Here is a 23306-nt window from a genome sequence, read left to right as displayed (position 1 = left end):
GAACTCCAGGAAACTCCTGCTAACAGTTTTCCCCACAATCTGAAGAAGCATACACGCAGCATGAAGCAGCATTGTGCCGTCCACTTCCAAGCAGGACATGCATGACATGGTTAGTGAGCCCTCCATGAAGCAGGTTTTGAGTTTACTTTCACTTCTGTCAGGGTGAGATTTTTGGGTGCTTTGGTTAACAAACCCACAAATCTTGGAAAAAAAAAAGCTTGTGCACAGTGCAATGTGAATGCCGGTCATAGGTACTGGATCTCAGTCAACACTGTCCAGGGTCATATGTGCTGCATTATGGCGTACAAGATGAGGCAAATGTATGTGTTACATGTTCAGTTATGCAAAACAGCTGTGGCATAGCGGTTACAATGGTCAGTTTGAAGATGAGCAATCCTTCGTTTCTTCCCAAATAAGCTTTCTTTTTTTTTTTTCCACATTCTGTGCTCAAAGCAGTGTCAGGAACACTCGAGTGAAAAATTATCAGCCCATTTCTTAATCATAACTTTTCTTTGCAGTAAAAAAACGACAAAAGCAGTAGCGAGGCACAAAAAACTGAATTTGATGTTTTCGATGATTTTCTAACGTTTCATTCAAACATACACAAAGCAATCAATATTTAACAATGTGCTTGATTCTAGCTAATTAAGCGATAGAACAAAAAATATACTCACTTGTACTGAACATTAACACTAAAGTTTGCTGAATAAAGAACGTATCTGAAGCTGAACTGATTGCAACTACAGTTAACAGTAATTGCAAGTAGGCCAGAAGTGTGTAGCTGCTCAGTTTTTAAAATTTTAGACTACATCCAAAAATGTCTCGGTAGCAAAGAAGCTTCAAAGGAGCAAAGTACAGCATTATTGAAAAATGTATTCATATAGAAGTATGCTTAAACTTGAAAGAATATGCATAGTGTGCAAATAAAGCAAGTATATTGATCATCCAAGTGGTCAGTATGAATTACCAGTAATTTGAGTTGAGCTTATCCCATAAAAGTTTTTCACAATTGAAATATGTTCTGCCCTTGTCTGTTTAGGCCCTATACACCATCAGTAATTTTAGCCTTTGCATTGCCATTCTTTAATGCCACATGGTAATGTTCTAAAGCTAGTCACCTGATCTAGCACACCACCTTATTTTTGGCCCTCCTTTTCCTCTGAAGCCCTTGCACGAGAGACCCCAGCAAACCATCTAAAAATTTTAGCCCTTTGGTGGTTCATTTTTCAATTAAAAACACTAAATTATTCTTGCAGTGTACCATTTGGTGAGGCTCCTGTCTGTTGATATATGGCCTGTTTATCTGTTTTGTCCACCGACAGAAAGAGCCACTTTATTCAGCCTGTACAAACTTGAATACCAATGACAATGACCACTTTTCAATTGAAAATCTTTGGTTACCTTTGGATTTTGAGTTTTCCACAATATGTCGACAGTACTCAGAATAACACTGGAACCCACTGAAAGAGATCAATTTATTTTAAAAAGAACTCCACAAGACACAAATGCAGTCCCATGAAAACATTAAACTTTATTGAAGATTCGCTGCAAGCCAAAGAAAAAAAGAGCTTGGCTTGAAAACTGTGCGAGCGCTGTCTCACTCACTTGCGCTGAAGTACATCTTGGCAAGCAGACTGCACATCAGGAAACTTGTACTTGTAGCCCGACTCAAGTGTACGTTTTGGAATCACTTTCTGCCCTTCTGTCATCATAGTGGCTCTTTCAGGGCTAAAGGCCAGATCAAGCACAAATTTTGGCAGTGGAAACAGCGCTGGCCGCCACATGGCACGTGCAAACTCCTTGGTGAATTCCGCATTGGTAACGATTTGTGGAGCAACCCCATTGAGAACACCTGTGAGGCCTTCCTTGCTCATGGCATGAATGAGAATGCCAACAATATCACTGATGTGGACCCAAGGCATGAACTGGGTACCACTTGCCACTGGCCCACCCAGGCCCAAGAAGAAGGGCCAGTAGAGCTGCTGGACCATGCCCCCATTCGAGCCAAGCACCACACCTGCGACCACACAGTTTGCCATTTTGCTGCTTGCCACCAGCTTGCACTGAAAGCCTGCTAGTGTATTTTCATGAATGTGGCATTAAAAGGGTACGAAAAAATATTAATTCAGCTGAAATAGCTACCAAGAAAGCTAACAGTCACTGCTGCCAAGGAGGGCATAACAAAATTGTTTTTAAATGTAGCTGGCACTATACAGTTTTGGTCATGTTAGTGAGGAAGGGAATGCAAAGGAAAGAAAAAAGTCAACAACCCAACGTAAAAACGTGAATGACACCTTCAAGAGTGGAATGAATGACACCTTCACCTTCAAGAGTGAAATGCAATGGCATTAAAAGATCTATGACTGCTTCTCGCACTTCCCGGCAACTTCAGTTTATGTAACCATAATGTTTACTGGGAAATACTGGCGGCAAACACTACGCACGAAGGCGAGTATTCTGTTAGAAACGCGGCCTCTTGTGTGGTCCAATGCCGAAGGTAGTGCACAGCCATGCCAAAGCCATTACATAATTTTGAGGTTTCTGTTATTGTTTTGCACTTTTAATATTTAAGTTTCAGAAGATTTAACATAAAAGGTGTCAATGTTTTGTTTCATGACATTTGCTTGTGGGCTGTCATTCTCAAAATTCCAAGGAATAACTTTGTCAAGAATGTAAGACAAGGTATGAGCAACTTCAGTGATAGAATTGGTGTGGCAATATAACCCACATATACCGCATCCCATATAGCAAGGCGTGGCATATACATATAACTAAATGTATACAGAAATTTTTGCTCATGAGCAACTCTGCCGACGCCGGATTTTCTGCAACACAAGGCCCTACACTATTGCATTAAAAATTGCAGTGCAGTGTGATAGGATCTATCACATTTTCAGGTAGCCTAAAATCAAGGCACCTCTTGTTAGTAGGATGGAAGTTATAATTCAAGGTATTTGCTTCATATGGTTGCCTAGCGGCCAGTCCCTATGTGATGTCTCCTGAGGCAGAGAATAAGCTTTCGTTCAGAGCAGTAGACTCGTGCATTAGCTGAGCATTATTTTTGGCTGCGATGGCTTAAAAGCAAGCAGCAAATGCGTGAAGCTGCTACTGTGTAATCATTATTTCTATGGATGTTTGTGCTGTATGCCCTGAGGGCTGCAGACACACTACATTAGACTCACTAAGCCAAACCAAAAACTCAATATTACCTATTAAATATATCCTTGAATAGAATACAAATAAAATACTAACAAAATCTGTTCAATTTGTATTCAATATCATATTCACATACTCCTTAACCACATTTGTAAATTATAAAAATGAACACTGCACAAAATAAAAAACATAGTCAACATATAGAACGATTTGATATATGTACAATATGCAACATGATACAAGGAAATTCACATTTCGGCAGCCAATCTTGGAAAAGGTAATGTATAAAGCAGAAAAGGATACTGTTACTATACATGGTGTTTGGTTACTTTACCTGGAGCACACAACTTGGTATGCAGGAACACAATGCTAAAGTGAATGGCAAGTGGAGATGCTACTACCATAAAGGGCAACTGCAACAAAATTTTGGAAAGCGTAAAAAGCCTAGTTTGAAACAGTGTAGATATAGAGAAGTCTCCGTGCAAGATTTCACATTCAAAATAAAGTCAATGCATCATTAAAATATAGAAAAAGCACCAGCATTACTGCTCATTAGAAATGAGATGGAACTTGAAACATTGAGAACCAATGTGGCACCTCGAAGATTTGGTAGTGCCCGTGGCACGCTGAAAATCATGGAGGCCATGTCCCGAGATCTGTGTCAGATCCGCTACCCACCAGGTGCCTGCATTGGGTGCTACTTAAAGGCTGTTACTTAAAAAAATTAAATGATTAGTGGCACTGTAGCTATGACAAGATTGCTTTGATCTTGCACTATATACTAATGATTTATAACAAATTTCGCCAGAGTGAAATTTCACTGCAGTTGGTCTTTAAGTCCCTTCCAGTATCTCTAAGAAGTAGTCATAATCACTTGAAAAGTTCCAGCACCTCTTTTCCTGCTCCCATTTTTGGCCAGCTGCTGAAAACACATTTTGAAAACACATTTGCTTTTTTGGGGTGAAGCTTTCTTTGCCTAACCTCGTGGGTTTGGTGTTGCTGCTGCCGGGTTGGTTGGTATCTTGGCAGATATATTTGTGGATATATATATATATATATATATATATATATATATATATATATATATATATATATATATATATATATATATATATATATATGCACACGAAGGTGCTGTGTTGCACGAATGTTGGATGCTGGGCATAGTACAAACCGGCACTGGAGATAGTGCGAACTAATGCGACCTTGGGTGGCAGGTGAGGTACGTAAGTGCCAATGAGAGCTCCAACACAAACATGGTATCATTGCATGCCGTCCTTGTCCTTCCGTCATTATTTTATCACCTTCATTCAATTATGAACATTCCTTCATTGTTAAGCCAACATCATCGTTCCACTGTCTCCATTCTCTTATCGTCCTTTCGTCGTCATACTGCCGCCATGATCACGCTGTCATTATTATTTCATCGTCATCACACTGCTGTAATCATGCTGTTGCCATTCCATCATGATGATACCACCACTGTCATGCCATAGTCATCATTGCATTTTCGTCATACAGTCATGCATTCACGGTCTTGCCATCACTGTGATGCCATTGTGGTCGCTCTATCATAATCATTCCAGCTTTTTCGCTCGATTGTCGTCATGCCATCATTGTCAACATGCTGTCGTCGTCATACTACCATTATCATCTAAAAGGATACTAAAGGCAAATATTAAGTCAAGTTAAAGTGGTAGATTAGTGCTCGAGAATATCTAAGGCGTCAATATTATTGCTAACAGAGCCTTAGTAATCGAGCTTTAGGTAAATGCAGGACACGATTAGAGACTCCCCTGGGACATTCAAGTACTTGCCCAATGACGAAGCCACTCGTTTAAATTCTGTCACTAGTACTCAGCCACTCGTTATAAAAACATCATTACATTGCATTATAAAACGAAAGAAAATACTACTTTTCCAGTTTTATTTCATTTTTAGAAAGAACTAATTTGCATTATTCTTGACAATGACGCAAGCGGTCGGAAGGTTTCGTTTTCGCTTGACTCTGCGCTGCCCGTGTTTTTGCGTTTCAGTAGTTTCATTATTGCATACTGCTGTGCTGGTTTTCTTGGCTCGTGAAACCCGCACAAACTCTAAGTAGTAGAGAATTCAAGTTCCATGTGATGTTGCCGGATGCCCGAACGGTCTATACGGACCAAAAAGCAGCAGCAGCAGCGAAGCCACAACTCTGTCTTGGCTTAGTACTGCAGTCTGTTGGGCACTGTTTTACTCACCGATGGCAGCAAAGGGTGGTGATGGCGTATGCAACGTCGCCACTTTCACGATTGGGTAGTGGGAGACTTGAATTTTGAAAAAGGCACTCAGACCCTTCAGATGCAATTTTCTCGCAAACTAAGTCTTTTCTTGGCACAAAACAATTATTGCGAGGTTTCTGAAATGGTATTTAAACAGTCCACGTCAACTTAGTATTGGTATGATTTTGAATTGTAGCGCGAAGTGACACAGACAGAGACTAGAAGCAGAGAAGACTCTCTCTGTGTCACTTCGCGCTACAATTCAAAATCATGTTTCCGTACCAACTGGCCCAACTTTCTATCCTTTTGCATTAGTATTTGCCTTTAGTGTCCCTTTAAGAATCATTCTCCCACTGTCGTCATGATGGCATTGGCATATCGTCTTCATCATTCCATCATTGTCATTCTTCTTCGTTGTTACATTGTCGCCATTCCTTCTTCATCATTGCCTCGTCATCCTACAATTATCATGCGGTAATGGTTGTTCAATAGTCACTGTGCCATAGTCATTGTAGGGTTGTCATTGTCCTGCCGCTTTCATCATGCCATCGTCATTATTGCGTTGTCGTCATACATTCGTGTTATATTGTCGTCATGATGCCATTGTATTCATTCCATCATCGTCATTCCAGCTTCATAATCCAATTGCCATCATACAGTTATCGACATTCCATTGACGTCATGTTGTTGTCACCATACATTGGACATTATTCGAAAATCATCATCCCATTGTCGACATGTAGTGTTATTCTGTTGCTATTGTCTTCATTCTGTCGTAGCCATTCTGGTGTCATCATCATGTCGTCGCTGTTCTTCTATCGTCATCATTCCAGTGTTGTCATCCAGTCATTATCGCACTGTCTTCGTCATTCCATCGTCGTCATGCGTGGAATCCAAATGTTCCAAGCGCCACAACTTTATGTTGAGCTAGGCGTTTCTTGGTGAAAATGTGTCCAACTTGGTCATGTGCTCTAACTTCCAAATGGTCAATAACAAGAACAGCATTCTTTGCAAACACCAATAGAAGGTTCACTTAAACTTATTCCCACAGCATGCAGTACCTGCAAATTTTTTACCAATACAAAAAAGGTGTGTGTTTTTGTTTTTTGTTTTTTTGCTGGACATGGCATCTACAAGTGTGAGCTCATAACATGTGTGGGACGCCACTTATGTGCCTCGAGCATGTAGAGGAAAAATAAAACAGAAGCAGTGCATCAGAAGGGAGCAGCCAGAGTAAAAGGAGGTGCTACATTACGAAAATTGGGCGACTTTTGAAGAACTAAAGTGGCTCCCTGTGGTATCATAGACTGTGGTTTCATAGAGACTAGTAATGATAGCCATTGTACTAATGCAAAAAAAAAATCCAACTTGGAAAACTCAAGACTGTTACTACAAAGAAGTGACCGAAGTCCACAATAAAACCATGAAATATGTCATACATACAGTATCATCAGCACCAAAATATTTGTGTCAAGGTAATTCAGGATAACAAATTTCCCAACTAACAAGCTACCTTTATCTGCTGAAGAAAAGCTGTGTAGGACCCGAATGAATGGTCTGCACATCCAGCCTAACTTAGTCATTATTTTCAGTGCCCATTAAGTGAATCGTGAGCACACAAACAAGAGCTAGGCACATTTATTCCAACCATGCCAAAAAAATAAATAAATAGCATGGTTCAGATGCCATGATGCTGCTATAGCACTGCAACACATGGCAACAAGACAGTTATAATTGTTATTAGTACTGCAAAGAAATAGCAAAATATACATAAAGCAACTCCAAAGAAAAAAACACATTCTCTGTAATATGTTTACAAAAATGGTACTGCACATATAAACAAACTTATTTTGTTGCAAGCCTTATTCTGTTGCAGTCAGGTTGAAGCTGAAACCTTGCAAGAAAAGTGCAAGTTGCCACACAAGATCAGCGCTCTGCCTTGTTTGTCCCTAAATTTTCTCTTGATCAAGAGTGAAAAGACTGCTTCAAGAAAACCTGCACGTACCTTCAGATTTATAGTTCTTGCTACATGTGCAAGCGCTTGCAGAAAACGTAAAAGCAAAAGCATGAATATGAGGATAAATTCATGTGATTTCATGTTAAGACACAAATTTCTTTATTTTCAGACCATTATGCTTACCAAGTTAATGAAGTTGCCTAGGGGCGCGGCCCTGTAACGCACCAGGGAAAACTTGTTGAACAGCACTGACAGCATCGCCTCGATGCGGCAATTTCGTGTACTTCATAGACAGGACGTGGCATCAAAGAGTGACACTATGATCATTGGTTAAAAATGCAATGTGCGATTTTGCACAATATTGCGAGTACTGCAAAAAAAAATTTGCCATTACGTTTTACAACCATTTTAAGTATCGCACAGACATAGGTGAGGCATTGGTAACAAGACATCAACATGCAGAGCACTTTGGCACGCCAACAGCTGCCTTACAGAAGCTGTTGTAACCATAAAAGTGGCACCATGGCCTTCGAGATAAAACTGTTTGCCACCCGATCACGGAGGCCATGGGAATGCCATGAACAGGCTGAGCAGGCTTGGCAACTGTGACGTGCTGACTTCTACTAATGCCCTGCTTCTATTGGCACCACGTCACGGGAGAGTGAAATGTGGCACCTGGAGCCGCGAAAATTCAAGTTGAGAGTAACCCTCACTTTGCTTGTATATTAAAATTTATCTCACCAATAACTTGATTCTGATTGCATTAATTATAATTCCTTTTGCTCTTTGTTCTTTGACATACTGAGAATAGATCTAGAGCAAATATGACGGCTTGAAAACAACATTGCAGGGCCCTTTTAAGGAACAGGGCAGCCTTTCATAACATACCTTCTGCTTGAAAGTTACAATCATATAAAGAATAAAGCCAGGGAAAACATAGAAGAAATTAAGTGTTAATTTTGATTGAGATGCATAAAAAATAGGAAAAGGGATATGAAAGTGGAAAAAAAGACAACTTGCCGCCAAACCCACATCTTCCACATTACATGTGTGGTGCTTTATCATTAAGTAATCATGGCAGCTGTCCTCCCATCAACTTTCTTGGGTATTTGTGTATGTGTACAAGATTAGCCAGTAGCATAGCCAGTCATCTATTTGGGGGGGGGGGGGGGGGGAGGTTTTGTCCATGCCGGCTACTACCACTCTTCTCTCTCTCTCTCTCTGTGTGTGTGCGTGTGCGCGCGTGCGCGCATATAGTAAACGAATTGTTATGCCAGGACAACACTTTGCTTAACTTCTGGCAAATGTTTTTGATTGCTCCAGCCACTTAGCATAAAATTATGCAGTCACAGCTATACTATGTTTAAATATGATGCCATTTAAAAGAAAATGAAAAGAAAATCATAACAATTCGTTTACTACACACACACACACACACACACACACACACACACACACACACACACACACTCACACACACACACACACACACACACACACACACACACACACACACACACACACACACACACACACACACACACACACACACACACACACACACACACATATAGTAAACGAATTGTTATGAGTTTCTTTTAAATGGCATCATATTTAGATATAGTATAGGTGTGACTGCATAATTTTATGCTAAGTGGCTGCATGCTGGAGTAATCAAAAAAGTTAAGCGAAGTGTTGTCCTGGCAACGTAAAAACGAGTATCCTCATTGTAAAAGCATGCTTTTAAGTCAAGCAGCTGGGCAAGACAACAAACTTTGATTTTTGCAAATGGTCTATAAAAATATGACGTCTATCTGTTTTTTTTTGTGAATGGAAAATGAACTGGCATTTTCTTCAATCATTACTTGATGCAGAAAAAGTAGAGGGAAAGACAGGTGCTAGAAAGAATGGCAAAGAGCAAAATTTAAGAGACCTATTGGCAGCCCAGGTAACAGCGGAGATAAGTGTTTTCCAAAATTTTCTAGTGAGTGGTTTGGCCACGGCTACGTACAGAAGGGGGCGCATACTATTTTGCAAGTAGCCTATTACTCAATCACATTTCCTAGGTTGAGCCCATGCCATATTATACATTGAAATGCAGGAACGAAAAATTGCACAAGAACTTCAATAGTATATGATGCAAGTTTCACCCACTTTCAGTGACCTGCTGTCCGGCTTGTTTGAACAGACGTTTGGAGAGAACTTGTAATAATGGTATCGTGGTCCTCATGACATGGAAAATATCGTCATTTTATCACACTCAGGAATCGACGATATCATGAGAAGCCAACAAACAAAGACACCAAGGAAAACATAGGGGTAATTGCTTGTACTTACTAATTGAATTAAAGAAATGATAAATTAATGGCAATGAAAGTGGATTAGAAAACAACTTGCCGCAGGTGGGGAATGATCCCATGTCTTTGCATTAAGCGTGCGATGCTCTAATCACTTTTCTAACTCTTCTTCATCCACTTTCACTGCCATTAATTTATCATTTGTTTAATTTAATTACTCATCATCATCACCAGCCTGCTTTATGTCCACTGCAGGACGAAGGCCTCTCCCTGCGATCTCCAATTACCCCTGTCCTGCGCCACCAGATTCCAACTAGCGCCCGCGAATTTCGTAATTTCATCGCTCCACCTAGTCTTCTGTCGTCCTCGATTCCGTTTCCCTTCTCTTGGTACCCATTCTGTAACCCTAATGGTCCAACGGTTATCTAATCTGCGCATTACATGACCTGCCCAGCTCCATTTTTTTCTCTTGATGTCAATTAGAATATTGTCTATACTCGTTTGCTCTCTGATCCAAACCGCTCTCTTTCTGTCTCTTAACGTTATACCTAGCAATCTTCATTACATCGCTCTTTGTGCAGTCGTTAACTTGTTCTCAAGCTTCTTTGTCAGTCTCCAAGTCTCTGCCCCATATGTCAGCACTGGTAAAATGCACTGATTGTACACCTTCCTTTTCAATGATAATGGTAAGCTTCCAGTCAGGAGCTGGCAATGTCTGCTGCGTGCGATCCAACCCATTTTTATTCTGTGAATTTCCTTCTCATGATCAGGGTTCCCTGTGATTAATTGACCTAGGTAAACGTAATCCTTCACAGACTCTAGAGGCCGACTGGCGATACTGAACTCTTGTTCCTTTGCCCAGCTATTTATAATTATCTTTGTCTTCTGCATATTAACCTTCAATTCAATTAGTATGCACAAGTAATTTCCCCTATGTTTTCTTTGGTGTCTTTGTTTGTTGGCTTCTCATGATATGATAAATAAAAACCAGGCCCCTCGGTTAACCCCCCTCCTTCTCATTCTTACATAACGAGGGTCTCGAATCCGTCAACATTGATGCCTTCAGGTAGCATGTGCGGGTTTATTGACCAGTTACCTTCACTCAGAAAGATCATGTACTCGTGACGCCTGCAGCAGAAAGGATGTTTCACATCTGCCGCCAAGGTTTGTGAGTGGTGGCGCTGGCTAACACTCCCAAGGTTAGTTCTAGTAGTAACATAAATACCCAAGAAAGTGGATGGGGAAACCGTGCCGCAGTAGCTTAATTGGTTAGAGCATTGCACACATAATGCAAAGATGTGGGATTGTTGCCCACCTGCGGCACATGTTTTTTTCCTCCACTTTTATTGCCATTAATTTATCATTTCTTTAATTCAATTAGTAAGTACAAGTAATTTCCCCTGTTTTTCTTGGTGCCTTTGTTTGTTGGCTTCTCATGATATGATGAGGGGGTTTGGGGGGTCAAAATACCCCCTAGAAATTTTCTGACGATCCCCCCCTCCCCCTTTTGGACTGCCACCAGCCCTCGACCTGCTTTCACATTCAACCTTTCCCTTTCATCCATGTCACTCTTTCTCAGTCAAAACAGCCCACCTCCTAAATCTTTCTGTTTCATGGGAAAACAGGGAGGGCGGGATCATCAGAAAATTTCCAGGGGGCGTTTTGACCCCCCAAGCCCCCTCTGTGACTATGCCAATGAGATTGGCCATTGGAGTGTTAGCCAGCACCAGTCACGGCCATGGCGGTGGATGTGGAACATTCTTTCAACCACAAGCGCATGTTATTTGCGTGCTCCTAAGTTCACATACTATGTGACGCCTACAGGTGATAGGATGCTCCACACCTGCAGTCATGACTATGAGTGATGCTGGCTAACACTCCCAAGGCTAATCTTGTATACATGCAGAAATACCCGAGAAAGTTGACAGGACAGCTGCCAAGGCAGCTTAATGGTAAAGCACTGCATGCGTAATGTGGAAGATGTGGGTTAGGCTGCCACTTGTGGCAAGTTGTATTTTTGTATCAATTTTATTTCCCTTTTCTTTGTTATTTCTGCAACCTAATTAAAAACTAAGTCATTTTCCCCTATGCTTTCCTGGCTTCAATGTCTGTTTGCTTCATGTGGTTGTAACTAACAAAATGTTGAGCCCATCGGTTCCCCTTATTTTTCTCACTCTTTTCTTTGAAACCATTTCAACAGTAAAGCAAATGAACTTTTCGATTAAAAAACGGTGCAAGTGTTACCTGACCGCACAGTGACAGTTCGGCACTTCACTTCAGGTGGGAGTTTAGCGGCTGCTTCCCACTTTGTGCAGAGTTTGGCAAGAAAGTCATGGTCGCCACCAGGACTCTCCTCAGTGTACTCCTTCACAGGGTCTGGCTTGTAGTAGCCTGCACTTTGTGGCAGTCCCAGACCACCTTGTAAGCACTGCTATGTGAAGAAAATTTAATGTGGCACTGCAATAACACTGCAGCCACAATAATGTTGGAGCTAATGCAGATGTATTTATTAACAAGAGAAAATTCTGTTTTCACAAAAAAGCTTTAACAAAGTAATGTCTCACTGCTATTTTGCAATGCTCAGCCAATAAAACACACTTTAGGTTTTGTTTCTTTCTTTGTAATGGGAATAATTTCGGTTTTATACCTTAAAGGGACACTAAAGAGAAACACTAAATCTGTTTTAGACTGATGAAGTATTCTTTAAAACCTCAATTGTCATTAACTTTGTAATAATGGGTTGATTATTTGAAGAGAAAATGAAGTTCATAGTTCCCTTTCCTCAATTCCACAGTGAAACCCCAATGCCAGTACGTCATTATGACGTGAGAGATTTCAAAGTAACTTTTTGTGTTTGAGCTGCATTGGCTCAGTAAGATTTCCCAAAGCTAGCAGTGTTCAGCCTTTGGCTCCTTTAAAACACAATGTTCTCTGTTTTTACTGTTAAAAAGTTAACGAGGCCCTAGCATACACCATCAAAATCTATGACATCAAAGCGAGCTAGTGTGGGACCTTCAAGGTGGCATCGCTACCTGTCTTTCCTTTTTGCACATATTCCAGCTTACAAAGCGTCTTTTCGCTATAAGAGGTGTTTTGGTATTGTAGAAGGGTAATTTACTAATACAGGCGAAATAATTTTTCTCTTTAGTGTCCTTCTAAAGCAACAACATTTGTTAATTAAGGGAAAGTGAGACATCCACCCAATCGTAGCTATTGCTGCAAAGGAAACCCAAACGGGTTCCTCGAAAGAAAAGCCTCACAGTTGAAGGAAAAAAAAATAAACCTTGCGAGCTCTCTGAATGCACATGTTCCTATATTTCGTTCCCATATAAATGTGGTTGCTAGGACAAGGGGCAGGATCGGGAGTCTCGCACTCAGGAGGAGAACACCTTAGCAGTTAACAGTGACCCGCTATACAATATGAACTTGGCTTCACCTTTGAAAGTGGTGGTAGCATAACTGCACTGCAGCTACACTTTCATATTAAGGTAGTGCAATAGCAGCTTTTAAAGTTACTCTTGTAAGCAATAATGTAAGCAAACTGAAGAAGAATGCTTAGTCAAGTTAGATTTGTAAAGTACAAACCTGAAACTGGTCACAGGTCTTTATTGATGAAATGGGGAAGGACAGGGAGGGCACAAAAAAAGAAAAAGAGGGCTGTCAATGTACAAATGCCTGTTTCAGTTTTGAATTGACCATTTGCCGAAAGTGAGCACTCGTAGTGGGTCCTCTCTGTTTGTCTCTGTTTTATTTTTCTCAATATCTGTGACCATGCCATGCCAGCAGGTCACTTTAAACAAAGAGTAGATGCTTGGTATTACAGAAAATAAAATAAAAGCTGGATAGCTACAGTACCACCTCCTAATTCCCAAAGCAACTGCCTTTGACATCACAAATTTAGGCAATGACAAGCCAAGGCTAGTTAACTGCTGAACACCAGAAAAACATGCTATCTTCAAAAATAAAAGAAACCCGACTATGGCACCTTCTGTAGATCTTTTCAGGAAAGTTTCACCTTATGCTGTGGTCTCAGCCACTAATCAGCCATCTATTTCCAACAAAGAATCATTGGGAGAGCAGCAAGAGAGCAGCCTACCAGCCTAGTCTTATTTTGCGTTTGCTTTCACTTCAACAGCAGCTATGCAGTGAATACTGCATTGCACATACTGAGTGGGTGACCTAAGATGGAGCAAGCTTTGAAGGGAGACTAAAGGCAAATATCAGGCTAAAGTGAACGTCTAATAATAATAATAATAATAATATTTGGGGTTTTACGTGCCAAAACCACTTTCTGATTATGAGGCACGCCGTAGTGGAGGACTCCGGAAATTTTGACCACCTGGGGTTCTTTAACGTGCACCTAAATCTAAGCACACGGGTGTTTTCGCATTTCGCCCCCATCGAAATGTGGCCGCCATGGCCGGGATTCGATCCCGCGACCTCGCGCTCAGCAGCCCAACACCATAGCCACTGAGGTGAACGTCTAAGGCATCAATATTATAGAGAACAGAGTTTTAGTAAGCAAGAAATTTAGGGAAATGCAGGACACGATTTGAGACTCCCCTGAGACATTCAAGTACTAGCTCAATGATGTAGAAAATCCTCACTATAATTTTGTCACTATTACTGAACCACACATAATAAAAAGATCATTGCATTTGTGGGGATGCGCGACTCTCACGCGTCCCCTGATATGTTGTTTTCCCGCACGGCTCGCGTAGCCTGGCGCCCGCGGCGGTCGGAGTGGTTGAGGCGCAGTACGAGAGATGGCGCGAGTGTTGCGCTGCTAACGCCGCCGACAGGCGGGGTTACTTGGGCGCCGAAATACAAGGCGCTTCCTCTTGGGCTCAGGACAGCAAGCAGTGCGGACGTGCCGCGCGTGCGCCGATCCATGCTTCTGCGAGACCGTCTCGCGTGGCCGCCGTGGAACGTGCCACCGTTCGCGTGACCGTACACGCGAACGACCAGGCGTTGGGATCCAGCGTGGGGCGAACATATTCGCTCGCTATCCGGTCGCGGTGAGTCGGACTTCTAGATTTGTCGCGCGCCCATCGGCATGTTTTGTGGATAACAACTCGGCTAGCAGGCATTGATCTATGAAAGGTGCAATAAATGCCCTTGTGATTGTTCGTACTACTGTGTTGTCGTTCCTTTGTCCCAAGAGCATGGGTGTAAGAACCCCACACATTGCATTATAAAGTAGAAGAAAATGCTACTTGTCTACTTCACCTCTTTGAACAGATCAGTTTTTGACGTTACCCTTGATAATGACACGGTAGGTAGAAAGGTTTCATTTTCACTCAACTCTGTGCGTCCCACGCTTTCGTGTTTCAGTAGTTCCATTATTGTGTGGGGCTGCGCTGGTTCTGCTGGCTCACAAAATTCTCACAAAGTGCAAGTAGCAAAGAATGCCATATCCATGGGATATCACATGATGCCCAAATGGTCTACGCCACTTGACCAAGAGCAGTTGGAAGCGGCGAAGCCAAAACTCTGTCTTGGCTCGGTTTCTGGCCGCTTTTCTGCATTTCGAGCGAAAAACCAATCGCTATCAGGCGGGCACCATTTTACTCACTGATGATAGTAAAAGGCAATGATGGCGTATGCAACATCACAACTGCCTGCATAGGGGCGGGTGATTTGAACTGCGCTAGAGGCATGCAGACCCTTCAGATGCGATTTTCTCTTAACCCAAGTCTTTTCTTAACAAGAAACAAGCACTACAAGGTTTCTACAAGGTTTTTAACAATCCACGGTGACTTAATGGTTGCCTCTAGTGTCTCTTTAAAGAGAGCTGATGTACTCTGTATGGATAAATCTGTGCATAGCATCACCCATGCTGCACCATCAACAACATTATTTTTCATTTTGTAATTGCCCCCCAAAATATGAACATCATAAAATAAAGTGCTTGAACCACAGAGAATGCCATATTTTCACCTGTGAAGTTGAGTATTGTTTAACCAGCCATAACTTGGTAAGGGTACGCCAGCAAACAGAAAGGATAACTAGAAAGAGTTGTGAGGCAGGACACAGAAAAAAGAAAAGGAAGGGTGCTGGTGCACCCTTCCTGCTCCTTACTTTGTGTCTTGCCTCACAATTTTTTCTAGTTATCCTTTCTGTTTGCTGGCGTACCCTTACCAAGTACCATGTACCAACTCGCCCAACAAGCCACTCTTCTGCAGCCATATAAAAATTGTACAGTGACGTAATTATTTCAATTTTTTTTATATTCTCACAATGACAGTATGTCAAATACAGAAGCAAAAAATTAAAATAAGCACATTGCATGAATTTAGGACCATAATAACAACAGGCCAAATTGCCACTGGCAACCAAATAAATGCTCATTGTCCAGAACACTATCTATCTGCCTTTTCTTTATTTTTGGAATAAAAGCTTTTACAATAGCAAAGCATATTCAGAATTTGTAGTGAAAATTCCTCTTGTGTACAACTTCCTTTTTGAGAACAATGACAAGATAGTTGTCTCAAACAATTAAAAATTAATTGAACTCGGCATAATATTTGCAAATAAAAAAAAATAGATATTTTGTGACAATAATTCTGAAAACCCACCATTGGTTTCACAAACAGCTCAGGTTACATTTTATTTTCATTTCTCCTAAAGTGTGCTAATTCTGCGTATAAGTGTCTTCCATACAAGTAAAACCAATTTATACATATAATACTCATGTGTTTATATGAAAATGTAGTTGATGGTGTCTGTGCTTTAATGTGTGTACTATTATGGACATGCAGACAGGGAGTTCTCATTTAAGTTGTGCACAGCTTTCGGAGAATCTCATGGGGACCATGACTGTTGGATTGAATATCATAAAAATACAAAATTTATTAGCAGTGAGGAATCTCACGGTCCTGTTTAGTGAATTTAAGCAAATTCACCTGTGTTGAAGCAGAAAGTTATAATTTAAAAGTCAACAAGACACCTGCATGCTTAGTAACAGGAGCCAGAACTACCTGAAACTGTTCCTGTTTTACAAATGCTTTAGAAAAGACATTAAAGTCAGGCTTACCAACTCCTGAGATGGAGACAAATGCTTTAGGTGGGCTCTCCATTTTTTGGATAGCATCAGCCAGCGCTTTTGTTGTTTCGACTCTGCTTGCATAGACATTCTGCCGGAAACCAGGGGTCCACCTATGGTTGAATAGATGTCAGGTTAGTTTACAACAAGGGTTTTATTATCAAACATTTATTCAGTAAGCCTTAGAGTGTTGCAGATAAAAATGTGAAGCGAAAAATACTGTATTACTGTCACTGCTTTACTTTAGTCTCGACACACAGTGAGGCTTGAGGCATTGCCACTAATGCTACCGAAGGACTTTAGATTTAGGGCTGAGTGAGTGATAGATAAACTTCCTGATTAGTCGATTATTACTTTAACCCCGATGAATTTTTCAGAACAAGCTAATCACTTGAGTGCACAGATGCCAAACAGCCAACTATGGCTATTTTAAATTCTGTGTCCATTTTGGTCATTCCATGCTACATGCATCAGCCAAAAACTTGACTCTCTCCGATTTCTATTAAAATAATTGTGGTAGTTGATTGGGTCTAAACAAAATGCATTCCCAAAATATTTTGTGTCAAAAAAAAAAAAAAAATTCGTCTGCCTGAGCACCACTTGAATTTGACCTTTAAGAGGAAAACATGTACAAGAAAAAAATAATTAAAAAAATTAACCTTCATTCAATGAAAGTGGAAATTTCCTTTCAATAACTTGGAAACGTTATGATTTACTATGCATTCTCAATTGTAGGCCCTGACTTTATACTTAATATATTTATAATGTGGGCAAAAAGGACAACTTATGGCACACTTGAGGTTCTTTATAGAAGCTTTAAAGATTTATCCATAATTGTTTTGTTAACTATTACTGGCATTCTTGCATCCAAGTAACTGGCTAAAATATTTTGGCATGCAACCATGAAATGTTACAGAAAAGTTATACCAAAGATGCAAAAATTATATTTGTATCACATTTTCACCTGTAAATTCCACATTGAGGTGGGCCACTTACAAATATGAAAGGGTGGTTGTTTCATAAAAGGACACCCAGCAATTTGTTTCCTGGTTTTATAAAAGTAATATTCTTAGGCAAAAAATTTGTGAAGTTTGGTCTACTTCATACGGCATCGTTGACCAGCAGTACATCTTCACTGCAATAAACACCTCAGGGTGGCGAGAAACGTTATGCACCGACTACGTTTTTCTCAGGAGGATGTTGCAGACAAGGTACCCTATTGAAGTGAAACTGAACTGAAAACCGGGGAGAGAGAAAAAAAAGAAAAAAAATATTTTTGCTTGAACTGGAACTGAACTGGAGAGCTAAAATCTTTTGCACTCCAGAGCAAAACTAAAAAGAAAAATCAGCGGTTTTCAGTTCAGGTTGGCCACCTTTTCTGGAGCTCTTCATCTATGCACTACCTGCACTTGTGGCTCAACTATGCTGCCTCATTCGTAAATACACACCATCTTCCTGTGATTTTAGAAGTAGCGTCGCAGTTAGTATGGTTTTCAATGTATTGCGTAGGGGGGCAGACTAGGCATTGCATTTGCACGACAATATTTGCACTGGATCTGAGTCCAGACATGCCAGACTGTGATCTGTGCAAAGTGCCCGAGATAACTGAGCACATACTTGTTGCTTGTCCCCAGTGCAACTGTGAACAGCAGGTGCTGACCCCTCTTTGTTAGTGCTAATTAACAACAAGCTGTTGTGTGAAAAAGTGTTACTGGGCCCTCGACAAGCAACTTGAGCCAGTTCAAACTGGTTTGAACTATTATTCTTTTTTCAGTTTGGAGTTGAACCAAAACTAAACAGTTTTCAGTGGGTTAACCAGAATGAAAACCAGAACAAAAAAAGTCAAATTGAATGTGAACTGAATAGTGCTAGAAGCGAATCAAATATCGAATCTTTTTCTAATAACTTGCGAATAATATACAGCCTTCTCACCAGCAATATCAAACAATTTGCACATCGTTGTATTTGCAACACTAGAATGTTTCTGTCATTATAGTGCATGTTAAAAAGCATGCATGCTCTAGTTTAAAAGCAATAAGGAGCCTTAGAAATAACTAAACAGTCTGTTAGCAAACTCGGTGCTCTTGTGAGCATACGCAGTCATGCATTATCACATTAAGTTCAGAAAGGCAGCCTTGCGGCCCAAATACCATTTGTGTATGCCACTGCACCCAAACCAGAAATGTGGATCGTCTGCGGCAATGGCAGAGTGAGCGAAAGGAAAGCACTTTTTCTCTATTTCCAATGGTTGTGGCATATGGTCCCACTATTGTATCAAGTATGTTGCAATGAAATGCCTTAATTTTTAATATGACAAAATGACACATGTGCTGATCTATAAATAGTATCCAAACAATAACCACTGCCGAACGTCATGTCTAAACAGTATTTTATTGTGATTCATTGTGGTTTTACCAGAAAAGCCCGGCTCCCTAAGCAACAGCGTGCTCTGGTACATTATGTCCGCTGAGCAAGGGATAAAATTAATCGCATTTCTTGCTTCAATCTCATATTTGATCGTGCACAGCTGACGATGTGAAATATTTGAAAACTATAAGAATAATGTTCAGGTTCTCTAATTACAACTATTTGATTTGAGATGGCCTACCAGGAATAGTTAATAAAACAACTACAGCTAAATGTAATGTTTCTTTATAAAAAATTCTCAAATATGCGACAAATTGACTTTTTTGTCCGTCTTTCTTTTTTCAGCATTCTTTTTCGTAGCAAAGAGCCAGTTGGCTGCTTTCTAGGTGTGTGTATCTTTTTTGGTGCATAAATCAGTCCGCTGTCCTGTTTGCATGTAACTAGCATTATTATTTTCTGTTTAAAAATAGGTACTTTTTTTATGCCGCCTGTCAAAATATAGTTACGTAGTGTTCATTGCATTGTAGTGCTAATGTCCTCCTGCTTTGGTCTCGTAAGAGACTGGCAGTCTTGTGAACAAATAAACATTAATTAATTAAATAATTAAATTAAAAATATAGTCGGGGCCTATATACGAGAGTGCACAGCGAAGCACATTTTTTTAAGGTATTGAGACAAAATTTCTGCTTTCACTGAATTAAGATTATTTTTTTGTTTTCTTTTAAATCATATTTTGCTCATAATTATACAATTCAAATGGTGCTCAGGCACACAATTTTTTTTGGCACATTTCTTCAGACTTAATAAATTTCCACATTAAAAAAAATTGGAGAGGATAGATTTTTCAGCTGGTGTGTTAGGCATGGACTGACCCATCTGTATGTGGATAGTTTCTGTGTTTAATTTTCAGAATATGCAATCAACTAAATGTTTTAAAAAAGCGAACATTCTGCTGGTTGCCAACATTTTTCTTCCTCTACATGTTCCCAATTTTATCATGTTTTAATCTCCAAAGCATTGGCATATGGTACATCACCTGTCACCGACGAATATGCAGCTGATGCACATATGGCGATAGAAAATTAAACAGAGTGTTGAAATTAAGAAATCTGCGGATGTAGGAACAGTTCAGTTGATGCAGGACAGATGTGATATGTATATCTCTAAAAGAGGCCTCCGTCCGGCAGTGGACTTTAAAAAGTCTCACAATGCTAATGATATCCATGCCAAACCTGCACAATGCACCCCTTTTGTAGAGTAATATATGATGGAAATTATATATGTAGAATGCATCAGGCTATGAAAAAGTTACTCATGAGGGAGTAGCTTTCTTGTCATGTCGTGTGTCATGGCTGACACACAAGACAGCATAGCTAGCAGGTCACACTGTCCTGCTACCAAATTAGCACCTGCCACTAGTTGTCCTTTCTGTCTTTGTATTTCCAGTAAAATCTCTAGCTCAAACCAAACATGGCACACAGAAATGCATACTGAATTAAAGGGGCCCTGCAATGTGCCAGGGAACGCTTGCTGAACAGCACACGTGTCATCGCCTCAATGTGGCACTTTTGTGTACTTCGTAGACAGGATGTGACGAACAAGTGTGTCGCTATAACGATTGGTTAAAAATGTAATGTGTGATTTAAGTTCGCACAATATTGTGAGTACTGCGAAAAAACCTACGTCACTGCATTTTACAGCCATTTTATGTATCACAGAGCCACGGGCTAGGTGCTGCAACCACAAGAACGATGCAACACATGCCGAGCACTTTGGCGCGCCAACAGCCAGCTCACAGGAGCTGTTGTAACCATAAATGTGAAGCAATGGCCTCTGATATTAAACCATGCGCCAACTGATCATGGAGGCCATGGAACGCCACCACTGAGCAGGCTTGCCAACCTGGGCATGCCAACTCTCACTAAGGCACCATAAGACGTTATCGGAAAGTGAAACCTGCATCTTAAAGCCGCGATAATTTGAGTGGAGGGTAGCTCTCATTTTCCTTGTATTTGAATTTTCTCTGACCAATAACTTCCGTTTGGGCGGGTCAATTTTCTCAATTCTTTTTGCTCTGTGTTCTACGACATGCTGAGAATAGATCTATAACAAATATGATGATCCAAAAATGACCTTGCAGGGCCTCTTTAAGTTGTGGATTGCTCATTTAGCCACGTGAGCAGGGTAGAATAGAGGCACGAAAACTATACTTTTGTCCGACCTTTTTCTGTAGTGCAGCAAAAACTATACGACGTCCGGTAAACTAACCAGGAATAAGAACCAGAACAAAGCACCTCCACTGTTCATTAATAATTTTCCTGCATTTGACACCAGTTGAATAAAAGGATCATGAGTGAATCAGGAATGCATAACAGACAAGCCTTCTTCCTTCCCCAAGACACACAGCAGGTTCATGGTTGGCTGACGGGATGTATAGGTTTCAGAGCACTGAATGTAATGGGTGAGATTGAGTGGAGCTGATAAATTCATAACTTCACAGTTATTTCTACTTGTGGAACTGCAAAACAAAATGGAGCACAAGAAAATGTGCACACGGTGGAAACACTCAATATCACATATGCACATGCCTTCGCAAAGGATCCATGACATTCTGCCCCGCTAGGCTGAAAACAGCTGCACACTCAGGAAGGCCTTTTTCTGCCAGGTCAGTCTGTGGGAAGGGAACAACAACAACAATTTTAGGCCAAGATTTTAAAGAAAATAAAAAGGTATGCACCACAGTCACAAGAGTGTATTACTTTTTTTTAATAGAGCATCGCTGGTAAGTATTGCCACCAAGACTGCATGCTTATTAATGTGTTCACAGTCTATTTTTCATAAGGTGTAATGCTGCGCTCCGAAGTAATAATTCAAAGCAGCCTGAAGTTGGCAATGACATAGAATTAACCAATCGATCCTTCAGTGATGCAATGTCAAAGCAGATAGCAAACAGTTTACTAGTAAGGAATATAGCAGTTCCATAAAAGTTTGTGCAGTGAAAAAGAAATAAAAAAAGAATGACAAGCAGACCGAACTATAACCATTAATTGTGATAGATTCCTACATACTTCATGTATCCTATGTGATGTGGCTGTGACATATCATGTCAAAAAGTGAAATTATAAAACTTATGTATATTTGATTGGCATGCTTTAATCACTGTCAAATTAGCAAGCTGAGTTTATTCATCTGACACTCACTTTCATGCAAGAAAAAAAAATATATATATAGAAGGAAAGCGTTAAAGAGAAAGAATTAAGAATGTTGAAGCGGCTGAACTTATATGCCAAAATGCATTTAAGCTAACTGGAAAGAGCTGAAACTGATAAAGATCATTGTTCACGCAACTGCATTCAATATATTTCACAATTTGGCACACGGCCAGTCGTTCGATCATACAAGAACGCTTAACATATATACCACTCACAGAAATTGCCGCTGATACAGCAGAATAAAGACTAAAAGAAACGACTCAACGCGAGTCATAATGGCTACTGAATATTGTGAAATGATTTCGCGAAAGGGTTTACGACAAAATAATTTACTTTTAATGTTACTTTACTATACATACCCACGTTAGCACATTGGCACCAGGCTTCCTTGACACAATCATTACATCATAACCAAGTTTACTCAAGGCATTTCTTAGTGCTGCTCCAATAAATCCTGTTCCACCACCTGAAAGCACAGATGATACATATCTAGCATTAGACATTTGATGCATCGGTAGCATGCCGGCCCATAATGCAGATCTCGCAACACTTTCAACGACAACTGGTGCTATTAGACTTGCAACAAAATGATCATTAACGTTATGGAAGAGGCATTAGGCGATACACCTTAGAGTTAGCGCTCATACTGGTGAAAGACAACAAACTGCGTCCGTTGGCGATTCGACATTGCAAAGGACGAGTGCGTTTTACTTTTGTTTACATGCAAGCGCTGTAAGTCTCTCCTCGCACAAAGTAGACACTAGCGTGACGTCTAAGAGAACTATCATGCCAACGCAGTTAAAGGAAATGGTCATCATGTAGTTTTTGAACTAATTACTTTGATATCTTACCAATTACTACCCTTTCAATTCCCATCCTGCTGTCTTACTTCAAGCAGTCGACATTTTAGGCGCTGAGCAGCTTGCAGCGCTTTACGCGGTAACAATCGCAAATCCGCGTATAAGTGTAAAAGTGCTAAAAATAAAGCAGTATTAATATAATTGAATAAAAATT

The 23306-nt window shown here is 40.4% G+C and overlaps 1 protein-coding gene across 6 annotated transcripts; it reads right to left on the bottom strand.

Annotated features, from left to right (window-relative positions):
• Nucleotides 1–1511: 1511 nt before the first annotated feature.
• LOC142592802 (epimerase family protein SDR39U1) lies at nucleotides 1512–23220 on the bottom strand. Of its 6 annotated transcripts, none has more exons than XM_075668457.1 (6): nucleotides 23144–23220; nucleotides 22652–22758; nucleotides 21669–21751; nucleotides 16705–16826; nucleotides 11913–12059; nucleotides 1512–2017 (listed from the first exon to the last, which is right to left on the bottom strand). In XM_075668457.1, the coding sequence occupies exons 1-6, from the start codon at nucleotides 23166–23168 to the stop codon at nucleotides 1602–1604; spliced, it is 900 nt and encodes a 299-aa protein (XP_075524572.1). In that variant the 5' UTR covers nucleotides 23169–23220; the 3' UTR covers nucleotides 1512–1601. The 6 variants fall into 6 exon arrangements, with proteins under 6 accessions (XP_075524572.1, XP_075524578.1, XP_075560598.1 ...); XM_075668463.1 differs by lacking the exon at nucleotides 23144–23220 and adding an exon at nucleotides 22920–22938; XM_075704483.1 differs by lacking the exon at nucleotides 23144–23220 and having other exon boundaries at nucleotides 22652–22795.
• Nucleotides 23221–23306: the final 86 nt, after the last annotated feature.

The sequence above is a fragment of the Dermacentor variabilis genome, chromosome 1 (genome assembly GCF_050947875.1).
Source record: "Dermacentor variabilis isolate Ectoservices chromosome 1, ASM5094787v1, whole genome shotgun sequence".
Taxonomy (NCBI): domain Eukaryota; kingdom Metazoa; phylum Arthropoda; class Arachnida; order Ixodida; family Ixodidae; genus Dermacentor; species Dermacentor variabilis.
The sequence above is the reverse complement of the archived record's forward strand: the minus strand, read 5'-3'. Positions and strand labels throughout refer to the sequence as shown.